At 41.6% G+C, this 15,027-nt stretch overlaps 1 protein-coding gene across 3 annotated transcripts in view; it reads right to left on the reverse strand.

Annotated features, from left to right (window-relative positions):
- Positions 1-273: 273 nt before the first annotated feature.
- The window catches only part of LOC143521910 (CD276 antigen), a 38,001-nt gene continuing 23,247 nt past the window's right edge, over positions 274-15,027 (reverse strand). Inside the window, exons 1-7 of one of the 3 annotated variants that reach the window (XM_077015410.1) lie at positions 6,827-6,910; positions 5,681-5,756; positions 5,192-5,503; positions 4,773-5,081; positions 3,873-3,992; positions 2,749-2,784; positions 274-2,255 (exon numbers count right to left, since the gene is read on the reverse strand). In XM_077015410.1, the coding sequence (XP_076871525.1) occupies positions 2,212-2,255; positions 2,749-2,784; positions 3,873-3,992; positions 4,773-5,081; positions 5,192-5,503; positions 5,681-5,750 (891 nt within the window). In that variant the 5' untranslated portion in view covers positions 5,751-5,756; positions 6,827-6,910 and the 3' untranslated portion in view covers positions 274-2,211. Of the gene's footprint in view, positions 2,256-2,748; positions 2,785-3,872; positions 3,993-4,772; positions 5,082-5,191; positions 5,504-5,680; positions 5,757-5,873; positions 5,973-6,826; positions 6,911-15,027 lie in introns of those variants that run through there. The other 2 variants (XM_077015411.1, XM_077015412.1) reach the window with 2 other exon arrangements.

Consider the following 15,027-nt stretch of genomic DNA (forward strand, 5'->3'; position numbering starts at 1 on the left):
CACCAAGCCACCATGTTGCTCAAGTGCTCAACATGGAGACATGGCCTCTGCAAACCCTTAACTGAGTTTTTAGCAGTAAGGACCTGAAATGAGGAACAAGAAATAACTAAAATTGTAACGCCGGAGGTGTTCATAAAGAAGATGCAATGAGCAAGGGTGCTGACAGCATGTCTTTAGTTCCCATGATAAAGACAGAACAGAACAAACAGCAGCAGCCCAAAAGTGTGTAAAGTCTCTTAGTGTTGAACAAAGAACTCAGGTGCTTAAATTTTTTTTTAATTCTGCATTTATTTCATTTAAAAAATGTGTTTACAGACAACAAAGTACAAAAAACATTAGAAGTTACTAATACACTCATTGTGGTTACAGTAGTATTCACAAAAAAGGAGATTGTTAGGAAATTACACTGTTACAAACATACATGACCCTGAAACATTAATGCGGATCAGCAGTTAATTCATCTAACTGGCCATCGTATCATCACATCTGACCCCTGGGTAAAGAGAAAATTAATATCTACTGGAAACAGCCCTCAAGAAAGGAGGTTTGAGTAGGTCATTTGTGTAAGGAGGTTCTGCATGCTACAGAAAAAAAGGCTTTCCTTGGTAACTCATTTTGGCAGATCTCTCCTTCTCTCTGTTTGTGTGTGTGATCATTTGTGTGTTCAAGTTTCTCTGTTTCATTGGAAGATCGGCTTGTACAAGCAGATCTTGTTTTTTGATTTTTCATTAAATTTTGGCTAATAAGTTATAAGTTCATTCTGATTGCCTCAGGGTCAAATGCGGTCTGTTTGTGTAAGGGGTCACTAACACGAATGTCCACTAAGGAATCCCAGGAATTCCTCTAGGCATTAGCAAAGCAGTTAACCATAAAGTGACTCAGAGTTGCAGGCTCTAATATGTCGCCATCCATCTTCCCAGCTAACAAATTTATAACAACAACCTGAGAAAGTTTTCCTCGATTAGCTGTAGTAATGCAAATGGTCCATTTCTATTCTGCACACAATATGCAACAGCGATGTATGTTTCCCATGTCCTCCATCCGAATAATCTGAGACGATGTGTTCCCAAAACCAAACATACAAACACAGTTAAATTTTTTACTTCTGCCAAACTGCAGAGCTTTATAGTATTTAATTAAATTATTGTATTTATTCTTCTGTAGTGTTCATTTTAAACCAGTTTTATAAGCCTTTTGTGTTCTCACTACCCTGGTGTCCCCATCCTCAGATATGGGCTTCAATAAAAGACTTTCACACATGTATGTACACAATCTCCTTCCTTCATCCAGATTATGAAAACACTCTCATTCCTTGAGCTTCTAAGCTCTTTGCATCCATGTTTTGTAGTTTCTTGTGTCTTTTTCTGATTATAGTGCTGCGCTTCCTAGCCTGCTACATCTTATTATTATTCATATAATTACTTACTATTATAAACATAATTCTTTAACATTTCCAAAATTGTTATTTACAGTTTTCACTATTGCAATTACAAAGTCAAAACAAGCCAACTTAACATGCTACAGTACAGAGGTCTGTGTGCACCTTGCATTAATATGTGTTTCATATGTATGATGTTTGTTGCTGAATTCCATTTATGCTTTACACCAAAATGCATCCCTGTTGCAATTAAATTGCAAGGTGTGAACAGGCGCTCTATTAGAAACCTTATATGTTCAAGGAAAATGTTGGATCCTATTACGACCTTATCACTACTTTCTCTTCCTCACTTAAGTTTCCTTCCTGCTTCCTGCTTGATGTTAGGGTTGCATGAAATGGAGGTGGAGAAAAATACCTTGTGAATACATTGATATACATACAAAGTACACTGCTGGACTCTCATCGTGTTGTTACTTAAGTCTAAGCTGTATTTTGTATTCATTATCCTGCTTTGTTTATACTGGATCACATGAACAGAGCCCATTTACCAAGGACATAATAATAAATGCTGTGAGAAGAGGGCACATTTCCCTAAATCTCTAAATCACATTCATTGTATGCACTGCCAGCTGCTGAAATGGGCTTTCTATATTCATAAGCCCAGTTTTAGTTTCGCTTTTGTTAACAGCTCTTTTACCACATCACCATTCAAAGCAGTCGATATAATAGTGAGGAAGTGAAATGCAGAAAATGTGAGAATATTCCCAGTGATCTTACTGTTATGTGATTACAGGTTTAATCCACAGTGTAAATTATTATTTCCTCTTAACCCTTCAGTTGCTCCTTTGGGCCGCTTCAATGGATAAATCATCAGAATCTAGATAAAACAAGGAAAATAGCTGTCATTACATTAGTCACCCCCATGTATGGCCAGCGCTGAGGGCGGGCGTGGGTGTGCTCTGTTTGCCCCCAGATGACCACAAGCCTCCCACACACACATGCCTACTTGTAAGGGGGATAACAAATACATTCAATTGTTAAAAATACACAGAAAAACTATTAGAAAGTATCTCATTAGTAAAATGCTAATTAGAATTTATGATTTTGATACTATATTTATACTATATATGTAGGCATATACTATATTATTGTATAACTACTCTACAGGTCAGAGGAAATTAGAGAATATAATACCTTTTTTAAAAAAAGTGACAGATGAGATCAGCTAGCAGCAGATTATTTTAGTTTTAGACTATCAGACAAGATAAATCCTATCAGCAAAATTCTTCAGCTGCCTGTGTGTTACCTGGTGGCACCATGGGATTAAATTACTTTTTGAGTTTTGAGTGTGATAACTCCATAAGAAATACCTTGTTCGGGATCAGCGTTGGGCACACTCAAACGGTCTAAGATGGAAACAACATTGAAGGTTAATAAGTGATTCATCATAGGAGACATATTGTATTACTTTTTCACCTGCTTGAGAAAGCAGGAAACTTTCAGAACAGAAGAAAAATTCCAAAGGCATGTTGGCAGAGATGTTTGTAATAAACTAGTCAGGGCTTGCTGTCCACACATTTGTTGTTTGTTGCTGGGAGACCAGAACAACTAAAATGGTTGGGGGTTGGCACAATAATTTGTTATGTAAGTTATGTTGTGTTCATTTGAAGATGTTCTAAAACACCCTGGAGCCAAAAAATGATATTTTAAAGTCAATCTCAAATCTCAACAAGAAGCTCAACAGTGGTCACCAGAGACCTAGTCTTCATGTGTAGCCTTTATCATACACCTATTTATAGTAAAATATCGGATCCACATCAATGTTAAGTGCAAACCATCTGGTTCAGCAGCAAAGATGAGTGTCCGAGATGAGCAGAGACAACAAGCTGAACACATGCTGATGCTATAATATTAATTTCTCATTTCCTGAAGGGACAGAAAGGCATGTGTAAACCTCATTGGTGTTCTTTAATTAATGTGTATTTACACGCTTCCTTTTTTTTTTTGCTTTCATTTTTTACATCTCTTTTTGTGGTCAGGCTGAGCACAGAACACCACTGGTGCTTTCTTCTCTATGTCCCCCAGCAGCTGAGACACACAGGAGCACACACGTAGAGCCTCTCCCTCAGTCTCATCTAATGAATAATATCTCCTTTCACCTGTTCCCTATCCCTGTGCCTCCTCAACGAAGATCAAGTGGCTCAACCCTGCGCCTACCTTGTATGTTCCCAGTCGTTATTAAGAGCCGTTACTTGCTGTATCGTCAGAATGTTTGTTTGTGCTTGTCTAAGAAGGACAAAAAAACCATCTTGCTAAACCCTGTACCTCCTGTGCCTCCCCAGTCACCATTACACTGATGATTTCAGAGTGAATTAACAAATTAACATACAATTAACAAACAACATAATTGTGAGGAGTCTGTAGGTGCGAGGCAGACTGGGAAAAGCTCTCCTGGGTGACAGATGCCCTTCGACTGGAAGCGAGTGCTACTCACGTTGAGCTCGTCTTCGACGAAACATGAGAACAAGCAGAAGTCCCACAATCAGAGAGCCGATGACCACCACGGCAGCCGCAATGTTCCTTGACTGGTTGTTAGTTGTCTCTGGTTCGTTCCCTTCAAGAAACCAAAATGACTAAATAATCAAATACAGTTCTAGCAAATAATTTCCAAATGTTATTTTTGACATCAACCACACTGGAAAAAACAATGTTATCACCCAACATTAGCCCTTATGATCTGTGGTCATCTGAATAGCTGGTCTGAAATGAGGAAAGACTAGGCCTTACTCATATCTCAGTATCGAGGGAAAAAACTAAGATATGTTCTTATCAGATTGGAGGGTGTATGAGCTAGGGATCTGATTGTATATTGCATAAGAGCTTCAAAGTTCCCTCTGTTCTGGCCAGTGACCTCACTTTTATTGACCAAAAACATCATAGTGCTAAGATAATCTTAAATGAGATTGTAATTTTCTGCTGTTGGGAATAGCTTGGTTAATTCATTAAGCTGTGTAGGAGTGGCAGGAAGTGTTCCTGTTGGATCTGGTGTTCCTGCTCAAGACCAATGGTGGCCTTTCCCTGGAGGACACGGATAGGAGTAGAGCAGGATGTTCACATAGAAATGGGATATAACTGACCATTTGTATTTTGGTTATATCAGTGTGTTTGAGTGGCATGTTTAGTCTCAATTTGCAGCATGTTGTCTAGTGGGAAAGGCATGCTACAGCTTACGAGTTATGTCACTCACTGAGAAAGTTTGTAGACTTCTCCCCAAAGGTGAATATATAGTTAAATATCATAACTAAAACCCCATACAGCTGCATAGTCTAATTGTCAAATTGGTCACATAATAAGCTCATCAGAAACCTCCTAGCAAAGTGAAAGCACCACTTACCAATGATCTTCAGGGTAAACTGGCTTTCCTCTTCTACAATGCCCTTGCTATTGAGAATGAGACACTTGAAAGGTGCCCAGTTGGTGTCAAAACTGGTGATGGACAGGTGGCTGAAGAGATGCACTAGTTTGTCCGCACCCACTGTGCTCTTCAGCGTTGAACTGGCTGTCCAGTTGGTCAAACCACTCTGGTCAAACCAGTGAATGGACCCTGCTGGGTATCCACCACTAGAGTTGCAGTACAGGTCAACCTTCTGGCCGTCCTTAACCTCTTTTGGAAATGAATCGATGACTGGAGGATTAAACTTGGCTAGAGTGAAAATACGCACATAAACACACACGAATTTAAGTACTTTTAAAACGCTTCTCTGAAAGAAATATGGCAAAAAAATGTAAATGAGTTAAACTGGTATGACTTACCTGTGACAGTGATGTTGAATTTTATCTCTGCAACGCCTCTGTCTGTGTAAACAATGTATGAATACTCGCCTTCATCAGAGATTGAAGTGTCTCTGAGAAGTAAGGATGGTTTATTTTGAATTGCAAAGTTAAATCGAGGGTCTCCTCCTCCTACTTTGCCATTACTAAACGTGAAAATTTTTTTATTGGTTTTGTTCAACAGCGCTATGTCAATGGTAAAATCTGATGCTGCACGACTCTTGAAAGAACAAGCGATGTTTGTGGTCTGACCAATGACTCCTACTACAGATTGGCATTCCATGGCAAGAATCTCTGTAGAATGAGAAGATGCAGCACCTCAGATACACCACAATCAGACTATATAAAAAACCCAAAACAATATAGTCATGAAGTGAGTAGTGCTTTGAATTACATCAAGGAAATATGTCCTGAATTTGTCCTTGATTTTTCAACAATCAGAATTGTTGCTGTGACCATTTAAAGACTTACTGTCAAGCGAATTTCCAAAATGTATGAATGACACAATCAGAACAAGACACAGGGACATCACAGAAGCCATGTTATTCTAGAAGAGGGAAGTGAACACATGAAAGTTAATTAGTTAACTGAGTTTTAGAGAATATTGTGTGTCAAACCCCAACCTCGCATACAAACTTTACACACATATCCCTAAACCACCCACCTTCTCCACCCAGCATTCCTCTTATACAGCTCACACTTATTTTTCTTTATACTCTGTAAATGCCAACAGCTGCAAATGCTCCAAGGGCCAAAGAAACACCTCCCAAAAATAAAAAAACAAAGGAGGGGGAATCTCAGTTATATCACAATATTTCAGAATGTTTCAGAATTATCACAAAAGACATTGTCTGGTAAAGCTGCTGAAGTGGACTGATAAAGCATACAGTATGTATCATATATCACTACATTGCTTTTTGTGATAGTAACCAAGAGCAGGTCTTGTTTGTTGATTCGACTGGCTGAATTGGTTAAATGACTGGACTGAACTACAATATATTGAAGATATCCTCAGTGTAGATGTACAGTATATATATGCAAAGGAGTATAAACATAAACATATATGCACACACACACACACACACACACACACACACACACGCAGACAAGACACACAAGGAAGAATCACGTACATAGGTTGATCAATTATTGCTTAGAATCGCTGCTTTACTCATTACTTATTGTTTAAGCAGAATTAATAATAAAATATCTAAAAAAAATTTAACATAAGGCTAGATTCTCCTTTCCAAGCTATAGAGTATTCAAGAATTGTTGTAGAATCTGACAGAAAAATGAACTGATTCACAATTTATAAACTGTTCATAAAATATTTATTAAACATGTGGTTTCCAATTGTGATATTTGTTTAAGCAGATAAATGCATTTGCTACCAAACGTGGCGTTTGCGTTCTACTACTGCTATTCATTTTCGTTTTCATCCACCTCGTCAGCTCGCTGCAACAAAATATGTACGTGGAGCAAGGTTCGCAATGTTAACAGCAGCAAGCCACGATTTAACGTTCTGAAGGAACGGACTGCAGCCAATTATGAAAGTCGACATCAAAATAAATAGCTACATATGGTTTCAAAACATAAATTGTATATTACACTACTTACATAAATATTTTCAATTCGGAGTCGAGATGGTAACCAAACTTGTCCTGCGAGTCGACTGTTCAACACTTTCGCTTTCTTTATAAAGGCTTCGCTTAAGCGCGCGCCTATAACGCCCACAAACCCCCCCCACCAACCCCTTGGGAAACCCATGAAATGATAGTCAACCATTAGTTACGCTCAATACAATATCTCAATTCACATAGTGCGCAGCATTTAAAATGTCCAGCCTTTATTTCCAGTCGCATCTGGATTATTCCTCCAAATCTCATATTCATCTATATTTATAATCCCAAACGGGCAAAGTCAAATAAGCGTGCCTACATCCAGTATATTTATTTGGAAACATAAACTACATGCATTATAGGCTAAATTATAGGTAGATTTTTTTTACGGATTTCAACAGAATAGTACGGTGCATGCAGGGCCGGAGTGGGACACTTTTTCAGCCCGGGAGTTTCATACCCAAATCCGGCCCAAAATTATTTTCCCCTCCCAATCGGCCCAAACTAGAGATTGACATGAGCCGGCCCATCGGGAATCCTCCCGAATCTCCCGATTAGCCACTCCGGCTCTGGGTGCAGGGCATGGACGTAATTTTGTAATAAAAGTGGGGGGGGACATGGACCGTCGCTATTTAAATATTTGGTTTTAACCATAACCCCCCCCCCCCCCCCCCCCCCACACACACACACACACACACACACACACACAGACAATGCACCCGTTGACGAGTATTTTAGTGCACAATTCTTCTGTCTTTCTGTTTATCGCTCTCTCACTTTCATATAAAACCTGTGTTCACATACAATTATAACCCTACCCGCGTAAAAATTAAGTATACTTTAATGTACTACCAGTGTATTTTAATTTCGGCAAATACATTTCAAGTACATTACTGTTTTGTGTGCTTAATATAAGTACAAATAAAATATATTACAAACGCAATAATTGCAAGTACATTTTATCTCAGCAGTACTTCAGTGTACTTCATATAAGTACACTAATTTGAATTCATATTTAAATTGAACCAATAAATAGGACATAGTCTATAACGTTTTACAGTTTATACACTAGCTTGTATAAATATGGTTTAAATTTATTCAAAAATATCATGCATTTTGAATATTATTATTTGTCTCTTGTCTCCATTGTGTGTGTGTGTGTGTGTGTGTGTGTGTGTGTGTGTGTGTGTGTGTGTGTGTGTGTGTGTGTGTGTGTGTGTTCTAACTGGGTAAATGCGGAGGACAAATTTCGATTGGGGTGAAAGTCAAAATTGACAAATATGGCACATTTACATTTACATTTTAGTGCAAAATACCTAAAACAAAGTGGGATGTATTGGTGTTATAACTGTTAATCCTCCACATCACCTGTAGGGGATTCTATATGTGGATGCACAGTCTAAAGAGGAATGGACTGATTGATTCACCTCTGCTTATGGATTACATACACGTATGTGAACTGTCAGCCAATGAGCGAAAGCGAGCAGCTTGGGGGGAGGAGAGGCGCGCGAGAGTGGAGCGAGAAGCGCGAAATGTGGTAAGAGAGAAACTTTGATGGCGGCGGTTTTCTTTTGGTTCGAAGAGACATAATAAGAAACGTTTCCAACGCGATTCGTCCGATATAGCGGCGTCCGTGTGCCGGAGAGTGCGGTCTATCATTCCTGAAGGAGGAGGAAGATTTGAGACGACTTTCTGAAGAGAGAGGGCCGAGTTAGGACGGAGAAGCTGCTAAGTGCGTGAGTTAGTCATTATGATTTTGCGGGATGTGGAACTCGCGTTTTTCTTTGTAGAGCAGTAAAAAAGTGTTCAGTTTGTGAAACACGTGTAAGTGTTGGGTTCCGTGTAAGGTGGTATCACTCTTGGGTTGAAAAGAAAACTGGATGGAGACGGATTTCAAATATGGAGTGCAGTTTATTTGTTACAGGTTACCGGCTCTCCCGCTTCTCTACTTTAGTTTTTTCCCATGCACTCCCTCTCAACACAGACCATGTGACTCCTTCAACCAATCACAAAGCAGAACAGATTATTTACATGAAAACAAAACATTATTTGTTTGTACTACTAGAACCTAAATTAAATTATATATATCTTAGAACTAATAAATCTTTTTAACAAATAGAAAGCTTACATTTCTTTCCCGTGTCACTTAAGAAACGTCCTCGTTTCACACTAACAAATAAGGTGATATCAGTGTAGGTGAAAAAAAAAAAAAGAATAACAATAAAATGAGAAAAGTCCCGGGATCAGTATATGGGTATGTATGTGCGGGAAGTGTCCAACAGTCTCATGTCAGAACATAGTCCCTCAGGTAACTTGGCAAGTTCACTTGACGTCGACCAGGGCGCACTGAAAAGCTTGAACTGTGGTCCCCAAGAGCAGGAAGGGAGTCAGGAGGTTGACTGCCTAACAGAGGTTCAGGGGAGTTAGCAGCAAGGGCTCGTGGCTCAGAGTTGGTAACTGGAGGTGAACAAGTCTGTAAGGATTATGAAGATGCCTGGCAGTTGGCGGACACATTGGAGGTTCTGGTGCCTGTAGATTCTGAAGGCATGAAGGGCAGCGCACCGGACAATGCAGACAAATGTGGAAGGTGAGATTGTGGAGATGAGCCTCGCGCTGCATTTTCAGGTCCAACTCTAGGTATAGTAGAGAGATACGGCTTCAGGCGATTGTAGTGGACAATCTGAATCTTGTCAGTTGGGTTTAGCAGGTTACAGACCTTGTAGGTTACCCCAGGGTTATCATCCTCAGAACCAAGACACTCCAGTATTTCAAACGGACCTTTCCAGTGTGGAGCAAGCTTCTGTCGAACTGTGGTGGGGTCATTTAACCATACAAGGTCACCTGGGTTATAAGGGGTGTGCTTTACATGCTTGTCATAGTGGCATTTTTGTTGACTTTGAGCATAGACTGTGTTCTGTGCAGCAGACTCGATGGCTGATTTGAGCTTGTGGGTCAGTTGTGCTGCATAATCGGCAGGTGGTCTTTGTGTTGAGGCAGATGTTACAGTGCTAGGTAACAGCAGGTTAGCAGGCATTCTCGCTTCCCGCCCATGAGTGAGGAAGAATGGGCTAAAGCCAGTGGTAGCATGAGGGCAAGTATTATAAGCCAAGGCGACTTGATGAAGACAATCATCCCACTCACCAGGTTGTTGGAGGAGTGACTTGGCCAGCTGGTCAATGAGAGTTCTGTTGAAACATTTCGACCATACCATCACATTGGGGATGATATGGGCTTGTACGAGTTTTCTTAACACCAAGCATTTTACACAGGTGACTGATGAGGTCAGACTCAAACTGACAACCTTGATCCGTGTGTAGCATTTCTGGAATGCCATGTTCCCGAATGTAGCTTTCGAAGAGACACTTGGCTACCGTTGTAGAGCGCTGATCTGGAATTGCATAGAGATTGACATATTTAGAGAAATAATCTTGGACAACAAGCACATATCTGTTGCCATGGCTTGAGGTGGGAAGTTCAAGGATGTCAACAGCGACCTTTTGGAATGGTGAATTTGCAACAATTGTTTTCATAGGTGCCCTCATATGAGGTGTAGGACTGCGTCTAGCGTCGCATGGAGCACACTTCTTGCGCCAATCACGAATGTCGCGTGACATGAAAGGCCAGTAGCAAATCTGTTGCGCACGTTTCAAAACTTTTTCTGCCGAAAGATGACCGGCTAGTAGGTTTCCATGAAAAAGCCTAAGAACACTTTCCTGCAGAACATAAGGCAAAATAATTTGATGCAACACTGATTTGGAGGATGGGTTGTACACTTTACGACAGAGAATGCCATTGTTAAAAGTTAGTCTGTGATACTCTTGCTAATATACTCTCTCCGCAGGTGTGCATTTTTTCATGCGCCAATACGGTGGCCTCTGACCTCCAGCTTTCCATCTCATGACCTCTGACAGGAAAGGGTCCTGTTGTTGTTTCTCTTTCAAGTCATCTTCTGTAAACTGAAGTACAAAATAGGGCTGAACGGTTTTGGAAAATAATCTAATTGCAATTTTTTATCTATAAATCGCGATTGCGATTTAAAATGCGATTTTTTCCACTGTTTTCAGGAAACTCTGTTTCGGCATTTTTTAATACAGTTCAGATACAGGGTTGCCAACTTTTCAAGATCGCTTGGAGTGAGACTTGAACCTGGAGCGGGTGGGGAACGTAATTTGTTGAGCGGGGGGGGTGGGGGGTTGAAAATGGACTAAATTTAAGTATTATTATTATATCGTGATCGATCGATCGCCTGTGGTTGGTGCCAGAGCAAACTAGTAACTTTTCAGTCTAAAACGCTCAATGCGTGAGAGTTGGCAACCCTGCAGGTATAGCAACTTGGCTAAAATATGTGCGTGAGGGCATTTGGTAGCGCATATCCAGTGTGTTTAACAAAGCCATGAAGCCGGGCTTGTTCACTATATTAACGGACATCATGTCTTTCACTCCGTTACTGCCCGAGTTATTTCAGCATGCCGCTTCCAATTACATCCATAAGGAGTTACACTTTCAAACGGTTTGGTCAGTGAACCCTGTCTGCTGGACCGCGATCAAGCTATCAGCGCTTTTGCGATTCATCCGTGCTTTAAATCTTATTGCGCCTATATGCGTGATTTTACGGTATTTCGCTACTTACCGCATACTAAAGCTGTATAAGCGCAGAGAAACACTTTGGCGTATTTGAAGACGCAGCACTGGTCGTTGGCAATTTAGCCTTACAAATATCATACGAGGCTTTGTGGTGTTTTTTTTAATGCTGAAGAAGGTTTGTAGTGTTCCCTCGCGTCGTAGCAACAGTAGCAAGGCACGTTTTGCAAGGTACCTGACGTTGAGCAGCATCTTTTTTAAAGCCAAAGTAATTTCACACAACTTATGTGCTGCCCCTCTTTGGTATTAGACTTTCAGTTGTGTCAGCTTCTGTTGAGCCTGAAGCCATTGTGCAACAAGTTAAAGTGCGCTGTGTTAACTTCACTTCTCCACCTCCCTGCCTCCTGCTTGAGTTTGCTCCGTTCGTCCTCGGCTCGGCTCGCTCCCAAGTCACGTGACCAGTTTAAATCGCAGCCTGTGCGATTAGAGAATCGCGTTTTAAAATATCGCGAGATTATCGCAAATGCAATTAATCGTTCAGCCCTAGTACAAAAGTAGATGAGGTGACCTCCGAGGAACATTGTGAGGCATGACTGAACAGCTGTGGAGGATTCAGATTACTAGTACTGGCTTGAGATGTTGTGTAGTGCCAGAACTGGGATTAGGAGTAGGGTCAGACACATTTACTGGGGCTTTTGGCCTGGTTGATTGGTTGCTGGTGATGATAAACTCGTCGGGTCTGTCCGCATATGGGCGGCGTGATAAAGCATCCGCATTACTGTGTTTGTGTTGTAGGTACCATGCCTCCACAGACAAAGGAGGGGGGGGGGTGCTCCCCCTAGGTGCATGGCCCACGTCAGGACGGATGTGGAACTACGTCATCAGACGAATCCACTTTAAAAGGGGGGATCCCCCTTTGTTCGGTCTCTCTACCTGGCTGCATCAAAGTAGCTACCTAGAGACGAAGAGCGTGCACACCTTCGAGAACAAAGCAGTATTGGTTCTGCACTCGGGCCCGTGCAGCACGCGAGCAACGTAAGGAGTAACTAGTTCGCTACTTTTATTTCTTTTGCGGAGTTCGCTAAAACCCAATCGCTTCAGCTAGACGACGATTAAGAACTGTTTGAACATTCGCGCGACGGCCGGACCTCCGCGAGTTCATCTTAACGTCGACAGCGATAACTTCCCCGGGACACCACGCAACGGACCACAGAGGGACCGCCGATCGAACGGCCACCGCAGCTTCCCCTGGACGGAGCAACGCGATCCAGCGGAACCTTCTCCTCAAAAGCGCACGAAGGAGTCCTCCTCAAGAGGCTACCTGGCCTACTGCGCGGGCCGCGAACTGAACAACTCAAAGTAAGACTGTGCATCTGGGCAGACTTAGAACAATGTCTTGTTTTACTCTTTTCTGTGTGCTTAGATCGATATTTTGTGAATGCTTGTTTGCAGTGGTGTTTATAATCACGTTCATGTTAAACCGTATTCTGTTTAAGGCTTAAAGAGATATTCTGTTCAAAGCTTAAATAGGTATTCTGTTTAAACTTGTTCGGTTATTCACACTGATTCCTTTATTTCATAGTTAATATCTAATTCCTCGTGTACTTGTTAAACGTGTGTCCCACTATACGCTCGTTGGGGCTGTATAGTGACTGACGAAACCGTGCCTTAGTTAGTTAGAGTAAATTTGCGTTGTGTTCGTGACTATAGTGGGAGCTCGGTTTGGTTTTCGCGCCATCGAGTTTCTCTTTGTCTAAAGGATCTCCTCCCCCATACGCACGTCCACATGCGCGCACATCCGAATACACGTCCACACGCACACACACACACACTAGCCACACTATTACTGATTAATAAATGTTTTATGTTTAAATGCTGTCGTTTGAGTCGTTGTTTCTCTGTTACAACCTGAAGCCAGAACTATTATTTGAACTGTAACCTTCAGATTTATAGTTTGTTAATCAAACAATTTGGGCTACGGGAGTTGACCACAATTAGTGGCGACCTTAGTTAAATGAGTTTATATAAAATTTGGGTAAATTTAACACAGTCTGAACTCCCACCATTTCGTAGGTGATTTTATGAGACTGATTACTAAATAAATTTGGCCAGCACCTACATAATTGGTGCACCGCGTGAGGGATAGTTGCTTGGCTTCAGTTGTAACCGCGACAACGACTGCGCAGTAACAACCGCATAGTTAAAGGTATATACACCCATCCCACCACTAGGTGGCGCCAAAATCTAAAAACAAAGGTGTATACAAGGGCAAAGGTTTTGTTTCATATACACTCATCCATATCGGATAACACTAGATGTAATTTCAACACATAATGCATCACTTAATACATTTTTCCCTAAGAATAACAACTAACCATACTCTAATTTGATCATTGCTAATTAATGAGCAACCACTTTTACTGTCCACTCATATTAATTAGGACTCTTATTGATCGCATCTGGGGTGTTGTTATTCAGTAACCATTGACTGGTAATGAATTAACTGAAATTAACTGAAATGAAATGAATTATTAATAAGCATTGATGCTTTGATATACCGATCTTGATTGAATTCAGAGTAGCCTTTTCACCTAACTGAAAGTTCGGTTGCTTGCTCCTGTTGAGTAGAATTTAATGCTGGTACACATCATTGGAGGTAGCTAGCGCGTGTGCTAACTGTAGTCCCCCATTGCCATAACTAGAATAGATCCCTTAGCCGCTCCAGTACATTGGGTTTGCAGAAGTTGCTGCTCCTCGCTTGTTGCCCTATTTGATATAGTCAAGGCTTGGAGCTAGCTTCATATTCCCCTTTAATATACTGCTTGTGGTTTCTAGTTGAGGCATATTCAAGGCTTGGTGCTAACGTCATACCCTGTTTGAGTACATTGCTTGTCCCTATCTGATATATTCAAGGCTTGCTTCTAGCTTCATACTCCTTTAGAATACGTGCTTGTTGTCATTTGACCTAGTCAAGGCTTAGTGCTGGTTTCATACACGTTGAGTACAGTGCATAGCCTGCCTGCCCCTAGGAGAACTGAGCCATAGTCATAGGCCTGAGAATGAGCACAGCATCAGCATCCCGATGCAACTCAGGGGAGCAACCCCAGCAACCCCCTCACATCTCCCTTCCCAACCTGATCAGCCAACTCATCCGGCTGCCTGAAGAAGAGGAGAACAGCATCCAGCAATATTCCAGGGAGGACTGTGAAAGGAAAATAGGTGAAATGGTGGCCTTTATCCAGCAAGCTTCTGAGGTCAACATTCAGGAGGCCATTGGTCGAATATTCCTGCTCTTCCACAAGAAAACCAGGATGGAGCTAGATGCCCTGCAGGAGGAGGTGGATGACCTGACCAGTGCGCGACAGAGGCAGGAGGATGCTGGCTCAGGAGGTGAGAGCGACCTGGAGGTGAGGTCCATAGTGAAGGCAGTCAGCAGGATGTCCCTTCGCTCCCAAAACCCCAGAGATGGCCATGTCGTGCCTCCCCTGGAGCCAATACCATCTCGCTGGGACTCACGAGGTACCAGACAACCCAGCCTACGCCTCAATCCGCCACGGCCAACAGTACCAAGAACTGCTCCACGCCACCACACTTCAAGTTATGACTCAGAGGAGGAAC

The sequence above is a fragment of the Brachyhypopomus gauderio genome, chromosome 8, assembly GCF_052324685.1.
Source record: "Brachyhypopomus gauderio isolate BG-103 chromosome 8, BGAUD_0.2, whole genome shotgun sequence".
Lineage (NCBI taxonomy): Eukaryota > Metazoa > Chordata > Actinopteri > Gymnotiformes > Hypopomidae > Brachyhypopomus > Brachyhypopomus gauderio.